Source organism: Convolutriloba macropyga, chromosome 15, assembly GCF_964194025.1.
Source record: "Convolutriloba macropyga chromosome 15, txConMacr16.3, whole genome shotgun sequence".
Lineage (NCBI taxonomy): Eukaryota > Metazoa > Xenacoelomorpha > Acoela > Convolutidae > Convolutriloba > Convolutriloba macropyga.
Genome location: NC_134482.1, coordinates 13,484,331 through 13,500,529, shown reverse-complemented (window position 1 = coordinate 13,500,529; position 16,199 = coordinate 13,484,331). Strand labels below are relative to the sequence as shown.

Sequence of the window (16,199 nt, the reverse complement as noted above, 5' to 3'; positions counted from 1 at the left end):
TAAGTGTGGATGCGAGTTCATAATTATCTGGATTACTGCTTTCCCTGATCAGTTATGACTCTTCTCGATTATTTTATCTTTGCATTGAGTAATACGTGCTAGGCGAAGTACAGTTAAACACAGCAAATATCGTCTTGTTGGCTGTTCCACGAAAGGGAGGGTCATGCTCCGCAGAAACGACGGTATTCCCAATTTCATTAATTTACCAAACTCTTTTCGGGTACGAAAAAAAACCGATAACAGGTAACAGCAAACTTGTATTAATTCTTTCCCAGGCTTAGGTGTGCGCTCTAAAGTGCCTCTCATCACACTCAATCGCGCTCGACAGATTCTGAGCGCTCGAAGTGGGTTCGACTCCGTCTCCAATCAGACTCAAGTACGCCCGACTTGAAGAGCGTTCAAATTCGTCTCTGACCAGTTTCAAACGCACACGACAGTTTCCGTGCGCTCTAAAAGACATGCGTTTATGATCAAGCCCACATGCGGTAGAATGTAATTCCGATTAGACTCTTGTGTCGAGGTGTGTCACCCCCTAAAAATTGCTAAAAATTATAAGATCGCCGTTAAATGCGGTAAACTTTTTTAGGATCTGCGGTTTTTAGAGTTGATTACGGTAAAAAATATTCATGGCTAAAAACTGCTAATCTTACTATTATTCTCTGATCAAACTCACTTGCTTTCGAAAGCGTTTCTGATCAGATCCCGTTGCGCTCAATCCGTTTACGATCAGACCAAGATGCGGTTTCTGATCAGACTCAAGCGCGCTCGAATTCGCCTCTGACCATACTCAAGTATTCTCGTGCGCTCGAAATCGCACTATAGTTTCGAGCGCACACCTCAGCCTGGTTTAAGTTAAAATTAGAGCCCGGTAGTCAAATTTACTAGAGCAACTGGAGGTAAAAGAATTTCCTTTACAGCGAAGTTTTTTTACTGTCACATATTCCCCGCCCTTTTGAAGCAAATTGCCTTTTCCAAATATATTGTCTTCTTGTTTACCGTATGTGAATTTTCATACAATTCAACATCCAGCCATGATATGAACTGTTTCACTCTAATATTTTATAATTTTATAGTACTCATTGAAACAAGACTTTTAGCTTGATGTTCAAAAACTAACCAATATTATCTAGCTGCATAAAGTTCTAATGCCATTTCTATTCTAAATTTCACGGCTCGTGACCTGCAAATTATGACATATAACGGTAAACAACAGAAACTTCAGGTCAGCGTTATTTTGGTCTAAACAGTGTCGGCTGTTGTCATACAAAACACCGTCGCTTGACGTTCGAAGAAAATTTTGTTGTAATTTCAATATCCTAAATGGAATGTGACCCCGAATTTTTCTACGTTTATTATTTACCCATCGACTTAAACCACACTATAGTAAACAGCTCAATTCTTTTTTACTTCGGGGAATTTTTGAAAGCGTTCGTTTTATTTCACGCGCCTTTCTTGATCGTTCTTCCGTTTTGCAACAAACGACTGCGAACAACTTGTCGGAAAGTCATATCGATGGTCGTTCTTTCCGATAGTTTGATCTCGATTTCAGTAATTGCGTTTGAGAAATCTGGGATTTATTTTGAAGAGGGGAGTTTACTTAGTGTTTGTTTCCTGGTAAATTTGATGCTGGATGCTGTCATTTTGTGGTCACAGCTATGGTAAGTTCTTTTTTAGAAATAACGTATTAATCTGTAGTCTACCAATGCAGCTTTTTGTTGCGACTCATTCTAGTGGGAGAGGAACTACACACTTAAATGGGTTTTTTTTGTTCAGTCAATTTTGGCCGATTGATATTTTCATCGTAGAAGGTTGTTAGTGGAATCATTAGAAAAACCCTTCAGAGTAGAATACATAGTTAAAAAGTTTTTTTTGCCTTTCGTTTTTCCACGGAGTTATCGAGGTGTAAAATTTTGTGACCACGCGACTGATTTTCGTTGTTTTTGTTTACATTTTCCGTCTGCTTTGTTCACTTTTACAGAAAGATAATATAAAATTTATAGAGGGATAATGTTAAAATTGTCAACGGTAGTGTTTTCTATGTCACCTTTAAAGACAGGAGAGTGCATTTGCACTCTCCTATGCAATTTTTTGACTAACAATTTCTAATTATTTTTTCGAAATTCAGCTTTTCTTTCATAAAAATTGACAGGAAATAGGTTCTTTAGTCCACTTTTTTTTCAATTTGCCGGATCAACACACCTAGAAACTGCTAAAAAATTTTCGTTAACACCAATGAAGGCTATTTTAGCTTTAACTGAGCGTCCTCTGGGTGTGTTCTTGATATAAATTTTTGCCGGTTTTTTGCTATGTCAAGTCGATAATTATCCAAAATGCATCGTTTATTTTTGATATGTTGTGACCTTTTGTTAAATTTTCCAGATCCATCAAAGTTCAAATTTCGCCTTCCTAGTGGAAAAATATCAAAAGCAAGCCTAGTTTTCGCCTAATCATTTTTTATGGTCCAAAAAAGATCGGATTGTGATCAGTAGCAGTCTTTTTTAAAAACGTTTAAGTTTTTTTTGCTTTTTTTATGCAGAACATCTCAAATCGAGGCTCATCAATGACAGGTCTAATTTGCTTCCTAGGGAATTCCATGGAAATTTATCTAATTATATAAGGTAAAACTTATGGTCATTCTGATTTTGAAAAGTACTTGTTGTTGAAATAAACAGTGGATTTTTGAGCTTGGCGAACATTTTCTCTTCTTTGTCCAACTTGTAGCTTTAGGTCAGCAAAAACAAAACCCAACGTCCTTATAAGTAAAAAAAAAATAATTTTAGTTGCAGCTTTATGTTCTACCTAGTGGTTTTCGGCATTGATACAACCAATTTTTTTGTAAAAAAAATGGATATTTGGACACTTTCCCATATTTGAGGTTCTTTCTCGTGTCTTGTCACCTTATTGACAGGTCAGGCGTTCAAAATCTGAAGAGTTTTAAAAAATTAAAAAGAAGGCACAGTCGAAGATCTCGTTTTTTATTGAAGCGACTATGTTTTCAACGGCTCAGAGACCGTCCTCTAGCTGAATTTAAAAAAAATGAAATTTTTGGCTTTAATTGTCGTTCTTTTTGTTATCGTATGAAAAATTCCGGATAAAATTTGTTCTTAACAGCCTCCTTTGGACGAATAAGGGAACCTGTTTACTGAATTCAGTTCATAGCTAAAGTTTTCAGTTACTTTGAAATCTAATGTTACTTTGAAATCTAAAAAATAAAGATGTATTTTATAACTTCGCACTTCGCTGTTCACTTTTGCTTTTGTTTACTTGTTGTCTAGTCTCATTAAATACAATAAATTGTCACATTGCCGTGTGTTGGAGAAAGGAGAAATTGATCAAGTCTAAATTTTTCAATGCATTACTTATTGTTTTCTCTTCTCGATTGGCAAAACATGGTGTTTGGCAAACAAAAGTTTCAATCCAAGCACAGTATAACTGATTTACAAAGAATGACAATTTCGCTCCATTGCATGAGCGACTGTTGACAAAAAGACCAGTTTAGGAGAACTATGTGATGCCAAGACCGTGGCCTGGGGAAAGTTCATGTTGCGCTGTTCCGTCTGTCCGATATCTGGTTTCGGTTTCATTCTGGCCAATAATCAAGTTCTATCTGTTTGGTCTGGCATACGACCATATTTCCGTTTGTTTGCTCCAGTTCACACGCAAATTTGGTCTGCTCAGTCTGGCTCATATACAATTGAAGTCTGTTGGGTTTGGTGTGATCAAGGCTTATTTTCCGGTCAAAATGTAAATTTATGTACTGCTCGAGATGCTACTTCTTAGTAATCATAAGGATCATATATGATACCATACCAGTAATACGATATTTCTTAGTACGATCCTTGTTTGATTACTAGGAAATCTTATATCAATTTTTATTATTATAAGGACATTATATACGACTTTCGAAGGTTACCAGGATATCATAAAAGAGAACGCATTTATGAGACATCTTTGAGTAGCAACAAACCAATTATAGTTGATGTATGATTACAAGGAGATCAAGATGATAAATGTGGGATTACAGGGAGATCCTTTATGATAAATGTACGACAACCAGGAAATATATGATAACCAGGAAATATATGATAACCAGGAAAGATATGATGTTTGTATGATTACCGAGAAACCAGAAATGATAGCAAATGGTTCCGAAATGATATAACAGGTAAAATGTCGGACAATTTTCTTACATCATGTTGCAAAACGGACTGTTAAAATTTCTCCAGTCTGTTCTGTGTGTGTTTCCCTCATCTTTTCTCATACGGGCTGCGGACCGGCTACAGCGGAGCTGAAAACAAACAACTATAAGAGAATTGAGTCCGAGCAAACGGTAAAAATCAGCGCCCTAAGACTCTCCCCGAGTAAAACCATAGATTCATGAATGACTTTGTATGATTACCGCGATTTCGTAAAAGAAAATATTGATGTTTTGACTGAATTTATACATCCGATTACCAACAAGGCATTAATATGTTACATTTGTGATCGTTTGAACACCTTTCAGAAAGTTTGTGATCTTAGTATGATTACCGGGAAATCATACAGATCATATATGACCTTGTTTGATTACCGGGTATCATATATGACCTTATATGATAACCGGGTTTTTGTATGGCCAGAACCCGGGTGAGTCCGAAAAAACTAAGTGAGTCAGAGATGTTGTCCATGACAACCAAGGTTTAGGTGCGCGACCAGACCATTTCTCTGATCAGACCATTTCCCAGATTTTGATCTCTTATCAGATCATCGTGCGATCCAAATGCCTCTGATAAGACCGTAGTGCGACCAAAGAAATTGTGCGACACTAGTTCGACCCAAAAGTCCTCTGATCAGACTATCGTGAGACCCAAATCACTCTGGTCAGACTATCGTGCGACCCAATATTTTGTGCGACTTCTGTGCGACCAGCGGTCCCTCTGATCAGACCACTCCTGAATGCATGTTAAAATCCGTGTTGTTATTTGTTTAAATTATTCAATTCAAACCTATATACTACACAACTTAAAATTTACTAATTTTGTGTATCTTGTTAAGGTTAGGACAAAACTCATTGATATAAAAATAAACAGAAAGTCATTTTTGACGTGCCTTCAACTTTTTTTGAGTAATCAAAAACAGTGATAAAAAACTGCAGTCAAGTAAATATGGTCAGTTAACGCTCTGTGGTCAGATTATGGGTAAACTTATGCTCAGAGTTTGGTCTATGATCAATCCTTAGTGCAACCATTGTCTAGGCTTTCGTGCGACCTATTATCAGATTATAGTGCGACTTTGCCCTCTAATCAGTCCGTAGTGCGATCTTTGTCCAGAATTTCGTGTGACATATGATCAGACTGTATTGAGACTTTGCCCTATGATCAGACCGTAGCGCGACCATTGTCCTGACCATTTCCGAGACTTTGCCCTCTAATCAGACCATAGTGCGACAATTTTCCAGACCATCGTGCGACCAAATCGTTTCCCAAACCATGTATTTCGGGTCGCACCACGCCACCAGTGTGCGACCCAAATGGTCTGATCAGAGCAGTCTAGGATCGCGCACCTAAACCTGGGAAGAGTACTGGCATCTTTTTTCTCCAAAAAAACATCATGCGGCGTTGAATTGACATTTTGCAGGCAACAGCTTATCTTGAGCTATTAATAACAGAGAAAAGGCTTCTAAAAATACGTCAATTCAGTTTCTTAAAAATTGGTTAGTATTAGAATAGTTTTTACTGCTTTTTTTATTCAAAGAAAGTCATGAGTTCAAGCTGACTTTCTGGGCCCAATAATTTTGACCTTAAGGGGCGCTTCTAAACGCAAACAATTTTTGGTTCAGGGTCTGCGGTGGGTTTCATTGGTCTGGTCCTAGTTCTATGTATGTTCGTTCATGCTCAGGGTCTTACTTGGGTGTGTCCGGTAATACCCAGCTACTCAAAATCTGTTCGGTTTGGCCCATAAACGACTTTCAGTACTTTCGGTCTGTACTGGGTGTCCGTCAACCCAAGTCCGTCTGTCATACACCTGTTCTGGGTTGAAGATCTGGATTGGTTCGATTTCTTACCTGTGTGTCGGAGATGCGCTAGAAAATGCACAGATGTGCGTAAATATGAAATTCTACCCCATTTTGTCGAAGTTTAGGAGTGGTCTGCGCACAAGGGTTTCTGGAGGCAGTCTACGTGCCCGAAGAATCGTAGTCTAGCTAGGTGCCCGAAGAAAAAGGCGTCCTACAAGGTGACGCCCTCACCTCCATCCTATTATCCTATTATATTACGTAGAAGGCTATCAGAGCGCTATTTTGCATTTTATTATTCACATGCTCAATTGCTCTGGCATATGGTCAATTTTCGACTTTTTGATTTCTCAATTCTGCACGTCAAGAAAGATTAAGTAATATTATACAAAACACCAAAAGAGAAATGCACCATGCCGAGAAACTTCAGAATGAAAATACACTTACGATAGACGGTAGAGACTTACATCGGAATATACAATTGGGGTGTCATGTTTCATTAAGTGTTTGGTAGGGTTTCTAATGAATCATTGCTGAAATACTATGACTGCTAGGTCCGGGGACCTCATCCCGAGAATTGAAAACCTGGTTTTTTAATTAATAGAGAGAACTTTGAACTTAATGAAAACTTTTATGTATCATGCTGAACAGATAATAAGACTCATAAGAACGCTAAAACGTCGTTATTTTCCGGTTTTTGACATTTTATCGAAGTCAAGGTTTTTGGGCCATAATAAATCAGTTGTTTCTATTCTGTGAAAATTTGAAACCAAATCGCTTGCAAGTTTTTTGGCACAAATTTTTGCACCAATTTGTTTCAAATATTATATCTTTTCCGTTTATGCCCCCCCAGCTCAGTAGGTGCATTTTAATTGCATCCCCCATACGCACGTGTTAATAACACGTGCTCTATAACGGGGAGGGGGGTGCATAACGTACTGGGGTGGGGCAAACGGAAAAGATCCCAAATATATTTGGAATCTTTTCCGTTTGCCCGCCCCCCAGTACGTTATGCACCCCCCCCCCCCGTTATAGAGCAGATATATATATATATATATATATTTATTATGTGCCACTCAAAACAATAGGGGTAAAGTATTTAAAAATATGATTTAGGTCTTTGATGTTGATTCTGCATGTATTCCTTCTGCTTAACCCTACCGCCCAATTTAAACCCCAATCAACCGACTGTCATTTCATAATTTACAATTTCTTAGTCTGGTCTTGTGGAATTTTGTTGCCACTATTAACTTCTGGACTTCCCTTCTACCCGCTCATGTTCAGCAATACATACGTTGCGACATCAACTTGCAGAGGAAAATTTACTTTTCGGCTAAATGACCAGCTTTCCGATTGTCTGCTAGCTGACGGCGGAAAAATGATATGGCTGTTATATTATTTCGGCATAGTGGCCATTCTGCTAATCGCTGTTATTCTGTGTGGCGTTGCGTTGAGAAGGGCTAATACGTTACGGTTCAAACCATCGAAACGTAAAGCTAGCCTAATGAAATCTTCAGAACTTGTCGACGCTTTCAATTCATCAAATAGCCATTCTGAAATTGTCTGGCGTACAACAATACGGCTTTCTTTAACTGCTTTGGTCTATATTTCTTCAGTTTTGCCCGCAGTCATATACCGGGTGTATGAAATAGAAAATGGGCCAATAAGAAGCGAGAATGTTAGGGGCGTTTTGAATTTATGGCTTCAATTTGCGGGTTACATAATCGGGGCATCAAATATTATATTTTATGGATATTTTAGCCCGCTGTTTAGGCTGGAAATTGTTCGATTGAAGAGTTATGTATTGGGCACGGCTTTGAAGACCCTTGCGGGTTTAGTTGGGCAAACGAATTCGGTGAAGGACCCGTCTGAGTATGACGTCATATTTGACCTTGACCCGGCTACTATGTCCGACAGGGGTTATGAATCTGAAACGAGAACTATCGGAACATCTAAAAGCTCATTTCTATGATAGCGTTCAATTTCGATGTTTTAAATTTCAAAGTTTTATGAAAGAGGGTGTCAAATTTTTACCACCCCAATGAAGATGTAAGATCAGGCGGGGGGGGGGGGGGGGGGTGTTTTCATATCAAAGTTCTCACAGTAATGGGGGATATAGGGTGTAAGAGTGAGGAGTAATGGGTGAACTTATCAGACTGGAAACGATTAGTACAAGAGGAGTAGTCTGGACCCGGATCATAGTAACATAGTAAATCAGCGCTGAATCATAGTATTTCTCAGCCTGTAATTTTACTGTGAACATATTATGATCTTACAGTGAACATACAGTTTAAGCTGTATGTTCACTGTAATTTTACTGTGAACATACAGCTTAAACTGTTCAGAATTGCTTTTCAGCCTTTTTTCTCTGTTCAGAGCTCTTAATATAGTTTTACAAATTGTTACAGAAAAAAATACCCCCAGTTAGCTCTACTCAGAGAAATAAATCAACTGCATAATAGTTAATTTTTGATTGATTATTGAAAATATTCTGCATAAAAATTATTTGTACAATTGAAGTATTTGGAGTTTTTTGACCTGGCTGGCTGTCATGCCCTCTGACATGATCTGGTAACCGTCTCATAACCGAACGCGTCTGCATCTGATAGTAGCATCATCTGATAGTAGCATCATCTGATAGTAGCATCATCTGATAGTAGCATCATGAATTGCAACTATATTATTTTCAACTGGACGTGTAGCATCATCAATTGCAGCTGGATGTTTTCAACTGGTCATTTATGATGATCTGGACATTAATAACCACCTCCTTAATAATCTGTTCACAGTTCACTCTGACTACACCACTGTGGATCATGGATGTGGTCACATTTGGGTCGGGGGTGTAGGGGAGGCTCTGTCCCAGACAATCTAAGTCTTTTGTTAGATAAAAAGTATCTATGGGACTTATACTGCACATCATGCGTAGCAAGATACTATAAGGATACACTGATACAATACTGGGCCGACGATATACAATTTGAATACAATGTTTCAGCAGTGATTAACTATGGCACTAGTGTCCAGAGAACTAAATCGCATCGAAGCCCCAAAATTATGACAAGGGGAGTACAAGGGGAGTAGTCTGGAACAAGGGGAGACCAAATTTATATATCACATTTCTAAAGTGTTATGACGGACCTAAATTTGGTAGCAATTAGGTTTCAACAGTTTCTGTCAACTTGTTGAAAGCTGGTTGTTGAAATCCATGGCGGGAACTTTGTCAAGTGTAACAAACGTCCAGAAACGTGAAAGCAGTTTTCATTAGGCGGACGAATGTCTGAGTCAACCAGTTTTTTTTTGTTTTAAACCATTTTATTTATAACTGATTTTCTCTGAAAACTTGACGACCCTAGTAACAAATATTGAAAATTGGTAAAAATCTAAAAAAAATTGTAAATATTTTAATTAAAGATGCATTATTTATATAACTTTTTACAAAAAATCGCGAAACTTCGGCCTTAGTTTGTACAAGTTTGTAAACTTGTGCCTTGATGTAGAAATAACTTTGCGAGAAATGTCGAAACAGCACTTTCTGAAAAAAAAATTAATAGTTGAATTTGTTGCTTTTAAAAGAGTTATACCCAGTGTAATTACAGTGAAATCAATGTCACGCGAAAAGTCCATTCGATAGCTCGAGCTTCCAATTGAGAAATCTGAGCAAAAAGCAAAATTATATTGATGCTATAAATCAGTGAAAAGTTTCAAAAATAGCTATGGAATAAAGAATTCACGAGATATTGAATTCACTGTAAATACGGGTAAAACCCTTTTCTTTGTCCGCTAATCGGAACGCAGAGACAAATTTTGTCATCAAACATTTAGATTAGACTTGATGGTTGACAACCGAGGTTATTGGCAAAAAATTCAGCTCCTATTTAATACCCCCAAATTACCGCACTTTTACATTCAGGGTGATCACATTTAATTTATATCTTCCACGACTTCTCATGACATCCGATTTTTACTAGCTATTTACCCTGATAATTTATTTCTTCAAAAGATCAAGGGTCAATAGATCACACATAACAATATGAAAAGTTGGGGACAGAGTTGGTATAAATAGCAGGTGCTAGCTTCACTCATTTCATAAATAACTAAGATGTTAATCAGCACGCGGATGAGATAAGTATATCCTTTCTTACTTTAAGCAATTAACATTATACTTTCAAAACAACTCCTATTAAGTTAAGTGATTGTTCCGAAAAGGACATCACAAAAAAGTGCTACTTTGGTCCTTCTCAAAGGTTTTGTAAATGTGTCTGCCGGCATGCGATTTTTAGGTAAGTAGTTTAGCTCTAATAGTCGACTTTCGACTAAATTTCGAACAAAAGGCACTTTTAATGGAAAATGCTGTGTCTTTCTGTGATTCATCGAATTCTTACTAAGAGCAATACAAGCCTGATTGTCTACAAAACCTTTTACTGGCTGCTGGATTTCCAAACCACCAAACCTAATTCTCGTAAAAGGTTTGCTAAGTGTACGGTTTCATTGCTTGCCTCGACAACAGCGTAAAGCTCAGCTTCAGCTTTTGAATTAGATACACACTTTTCTAAATCATTATCCCAACTGATTGCACATGAACTTTTGTTAAGTTTAAAACAATAACCACTTATTCTGTTGTCTATATTGCGGGCCCAATATGAATATGAAAATCCCGTCAACTCCAATTTCTCACCTTCCCTAAAAAAATCATCTTCTCTGACTTCATCCCTTTTAGGTAACGTAAACACACTTTTGCAGCATTCTAATGTGGTCTTCCAGGATTTTCAACAAAAAACTCAACAAACTAGCTGCTTGCGCAGGATATGGTCTGATTGCTAATGCCAAATAGTTGAAACATCCCATTAAACCCCTTTAATCACATGATTGCATTTCTCTATGGGACTTATACTGCACATCATGCGTAGCAAGATACTATAAGGATACACTGATACAATACTGGGCCGACGATATACAATTTGAATACAATTTTTAAGCACTGATTAACTATGGCACTAGGGTCTAGAGAACTAAATCGCATCGAAGCCCCGAAATTAGGACAAGGGGAGTACAAGGGGAGTAGTCTGGAACAAGGGGAGACCAAATTTATATATCACATTTCTAAAGTGTTATGACGGACCTAAATTTGGTAGCAATTAGGTTTCAACAGTTTCTGTCAACTTGTTGAAAGCTGGTTGTTGAAATCCATGGCGGGAACTTTGTCAAGTGTGACAAACGTCCAGAAGCGTGAAAGCTGTTTTTATTAGGCGGACGAATGTTTGAGTCAACCAGTTTTCAAGTTTTAGACCATTTTATTTATAACTGATTTTCTCTGAAAACTTGACGACCCTAGTAACAAAAATCGAAAATTGGTAAAAATCTAAAAAAAAGTTTGTAAATATTTTAATTAAAGATGCATTATTTATATAAGTTTTTACAAACAAATCGCGAAACTTTGGCTTTAAATTGTGAAAGTTTGTAAACTTGTGCCTTGATGTAGAAATAACTTTGCGAGAAATGTCGAAACAGCACTTTCTGAAAAAAAAGTAATTTTTTGATTTTGTTGCTTTCAAAAGTGTTATACCTAGTGTATTACAGTGAAATCAATGTCACGCGAACAGTCCATTCGGTAGCTCGAGCTTCAACCGGAGAAGTCTGAGCAAAAAACAAAATGATGTTGATGCGATAAATCAGTGATAATTTTCAAAAATAGCTATTGAATAAAAAATTCACGTGATATTGAATTCACTGTAAAAAAGGGTAAAACACTTTTCTTTGTCCGCTAATTGGAACGCAGAGGCCAATTTTTGTCATCAAACATTTAGGTTAGAATTGATGGTTGACAACCGTGGTTATTGGCACAAAATTCAGCTCCTATTTAATACCCCCACATTACCGCACTTTTACATTAAGGGTGATCACATTTAATTTATATCTTCCACGACTTCTCATGACATCCGATTTTTACTAGCTATTTACCCTGATAATTCATTTCTTCAAAAGATCAAGGGTCAATAGATCACACATAACAATATGAAAAGTTGGGGACAGAGTTGGTATAAATATCAGGTGTTATTTTCACTCATTTCATAAATAACCAAGATGTAAATCAGCACGTGGAAGAGATAAGTATATCTTTTCTTACTTTAAACAATTAACATTATACTTTCAAAACAACTCCTATTAAGTTAAGTGATTGTTCCGAAAAGGACATCACAAAAAAGTGCTACTTTGGTCCTTCCCAATGGTTTTGTAAATGGGTCTGCCGGCATGCGATTTGTAGGTAAGTAGTTTAGCTCTAATAGTCGACTTTCGACTAAATTTCGAACAAAAGGCACTTTTAATGGAAAATGCTGTGTCTTTCTGTGATTCATCGAATTCTTACTAAGAGCATACAAGCCTGATTGTCTACAAAACCGTTTACTGGCTGCTGGATTTCCAAACCTCCAAACCTATTTCTCGTAAAAGGTTTGCTAAGTGTACGGTTTCTTTGCTTGCCTCGACAACAGCGTTAAGCTCAGCTTAAAATCTAAAAAAAGTTTGTAAATATTTTAATTAAAGATGCATTATTTATATAACTTTTTACAAACAAATCGCGAAACTTTGGCTTTAATTTGTAAAAGTTTGTAAACTTGTGCCTTGTTGTAGAAATAACTTTGCGAGAAATGTCGAAACAGCACTTTCTGAAAAAAAAAGTGTTTTTTTGATTTTGTTGCTTTTAAAAGTGTTATAACCAGTGTCTTACAGTGAAATCAATGTCACGCTAACAGTCCATTCGGTAGCTCGAGCTTCAACCGGAGAAGTCTGAGCAAAAAACAAAATGATGTTGATGCGATAAATCAGGGATAATTTTCAAAAATAGCTATTGAATAAAAAATTCACGTGATATTGAATTCACTGTAAATAAGGGTAAAACACTTTTCTTTGTCCATTAATTGGAACGCAGAGGCAAATTTTGTCATCAAACATTTAGGTTAGAATTGATGGTTGACAACCGTGGTTATTGGCACAAAATTCAGCTCCTATTTAATACCCCCACATTACCGCACTTTTACATTCAGGGTGATCACATTTAATTTATATCTTCCACGACTTCTCATGACATCCGATTTTTACTAGCTATTTACCCTGATAATTCATTTCTTCAAAAGATCAAGGGTCAATAGATCACAAATAACAATATGAAAAGTTGGGGACAGAGTTGGTATAAATATCAGGTGTTAGTTTCACTCATTTCATAAATAACCAAGATGTAAATCAGCACGTGGATGAGATAAGTATACCTTTTCTTACTTTAAACCATTAATATTAAACTTTCAAAACAACTCCAGTAAGTTAAGTGACTGTTACGAGAAGGACATCACAAAAAAGTGCTACTTTGGTCCTTCCCAATGGTTTTGTAAATGTGTCTGCCGGCATGCGATTTGTAGGTAAGTAGTTTAGCTCTAATAGTCGACTTTCGACTAAATTTCGAACGAAAGGCACTTTTAATGGAAAGTGCTGTGTTTTTCTGTGATTCATCGAATTCTTACTAAGAGCAATACAAGCCTGATTGTCTACAAAACCGTTTACTGGCTGCTGGATTTCCAAACCTCCAAACCTATTTCTCGTAAAAGGTTTGCTAAGTGTACGGTTTCTTTGCTTGCCTCGACAACAGCGTTAAACTCAGTTTCAGCTGCTGAAGTGGATACACACTTTTCTGACTCATATCCCAACTGATTGCACATGAACTTTTGTTATGTTTAAAACAATAACCACTTATTCTATTGTCTATATTGCGGGCGCAATCTGAATATGAAAATCCTGTCAACTCCAGCTTCTCACCTTTCCTAACAAATCATCTTCTCTGACTCAATACCTATTAGGTAACGTAAACACACTTTTGCGGCATTCTAATGTCGCGTTCCTGGATTTCCAACAAAAAACTCAATAAATTAGCTGCGTGCGCAGGATCTGGTCTGATTGTTAATGCCAAATAGTTGAAACATCCCATTAAACCCCTTTAATCACATGATTGCATTTCTTTATGGGACTTATACTGCACATCATGCGTAGCAAGATACTATAAGGATACACTGATACAATACTGGGTCGACGATATCCAATTTGAATACAATGTTTCAGCACTGATTAACTATGGCACTAGGATCCAGAGAACTAAATCGCATCGAAGCCCCAAAATTAGGACAAGGGGAGTACAAGGGGAGTAGTCTGGAACAAGGTGAGACCAAATTTATATATCACATTTCTAAAGTGTTATGATGGACCTAAATTTGGTAGCAACTAGGTTTAAACAGTTTCTGTCAACTTGTTGAAAGCTGGTTGTTGAAATCCATGGCGGGAACTTTGTCAAGTGTGACAAACGTCCAGAAGCGTGAAAGCAGTTTTCATTAGGCGGGCGAATGTCTGAGTCAACCAGTTTTCAAGTTTTAGACCATTTTATTTATAAGTGACTTTCACTGAAAACTTGACGACCCTAGTAACAAAAATTGAAAATTGGTAAAAATCTAAAAAAAAATTTGTAAATATTTTCATTAAAGATGCATTATTTATATAACTTTTTCCAAACAAATCGCGAAACTTCGGCCTTAATTTGTAAAAGTTTCTAAACTTGTGCCTTGATGTAGAAATAACGTTGGGAGTAATGACGAAACAGCACTTTCTGAAACAAAATATTAATTGCTGATTTTGTTGCTTTTAAAGGTGTTATACCCAGTGTATTTACAGTGAAATCAATGTCACGCAAACAGTCCATTTGATAGCTCGAGCTTCCAACTGAGAAATCTGAGCAAAAAACAAAATGATGTTGATGCCATAAATCAGTAAAAATTTTCAAAAATAGCTATTGAATAAAGAATTAACGTGATATTGATTTCACTGTAAATAAGGGTAAAACAGTTTTTTGTCCGCTAATCGGAACGCAGAGACAAATTTTGTCATCAAACCTTTAAATTAGAATTGATGGTTGACAACCGTGGTTATTGGCACAAAATTCAGCCTCTATTTAATACCCCCAAATTACCGCACTTTTACATTCATGGTGATGACATTTAATTTATACCTTCTACGACTTCTCATGACATCCGATTTTTACTAGCTATTTACCCTGATAATTTATTTCTTCAAAAGATCAAGGGTCAATAGATCACACATAACAATATGAAAAGTTGGGGACAGAGTTGGTATAAATAGCAGGTGCTAGCTTCACTCATTTCATAAATAACTAAGATGTTAATCAGCACGCGGATGAGATAAGTATATCTTTTCTTACTTTAAGCAATTAACATTATACTTTAAAAACAACTCCTATTAAGTTAAGTGATTGTTCCGAAAAGGACATCACAAAAAAGTGCTACTTTGGTCCTTCCCAATGGTTTTGTAAATGTGTCTGTCGGCATGCGATGTGTAGGTAAGTAGTTTAGCTCTAATAGTTGACTTTCGACTAAATTTCGAACGAAGTGCACTTTTAATGGAAAGTGGTGTGTCTTTCTGTGATTCATCGAATTCCTACTAAGAGCAATACAAGCCTGATTGTCTACAAAACCGTTTACTGGCTGCTGGATTTCCACACCTAATTCTCGTAAAAGGTTTGCTAAGTGTACGGCTTCTTTGCTTGCCTCGACAACAGCGTTAAGCTCAGCTTCAGCTGTTGAAGTAGATACACACTTTTCTAACTCATTATCCCAACTGATTGCACATGAACTTTTGTTAAGTTTAAAACAATAACAACTTATTCTATTGTCTATATTGCGGGCCCAATCTGAATATGAAAATCCCGTCAACTCCAATTTCTCACCTTCCCTAAAAAAATCATCTTCTCTGACTTCATCCCTTTTAGGTAACGTAAACACACTTTTGCGGCTTTCTAATGTCGCCTTCCAGGATTTTCAAGAAAAAACTCAAAAAACTAGCTGCGTGCGCAGGATCTGGTCTGATTGTTAATGCCAAATAGTTGAAACATCCCATCACACACCTTTAATCACATGATTGCATTTCTCTATGCTCATTGCTGCCTATTTTTGGTGAATTTAATTTTAACAGTTTCAGACTAACAATTAATGCTGTTTCCAGTGTCTTTGATTCGCTCAAGCTAAACTTCTCTAACTAATTTTTCTACATAAGTTTCTTGAGTTAACATTATATTGTTTTCTGTTCGCTCAATTTCTGTTTATAAGAATCAACGTAACTACTAATTTGAAAACTCTCACTAACTTCATTTTTAAAG

The 16,199-nt window shown here is 36.8% G+C and overlaps 1 protein-coding gene across 1 annotated transcript; it reads left to right on the top strand.

The window, feature by feature from the left end:
- Positions 1 to 1,208: 1,208 nt before the first annotated feature.
- Positions 1,209 to 8,046, top strand: LOC142354033 (uncharacterized). The gene is made up of 2 exons (XM_075406296.1): positions 1,209 to 1,658; positions 7,109 to 8,046. The coding sequence occupies exons 1-2, from the start codon at positions 1,321 to 1,323 to the stop codon at positions 7,962 to 7,964; spliced, it is 1,194 nt and encodes a 397-aa protein (XP_075262411.1). The 5' UTR covers positions 1,209 to 1,320; the 3' UTR covers positions 7,965 to 8,046.
- Positions 8,047 to 16,199: the final 8,153 nt, after the last annotated feature.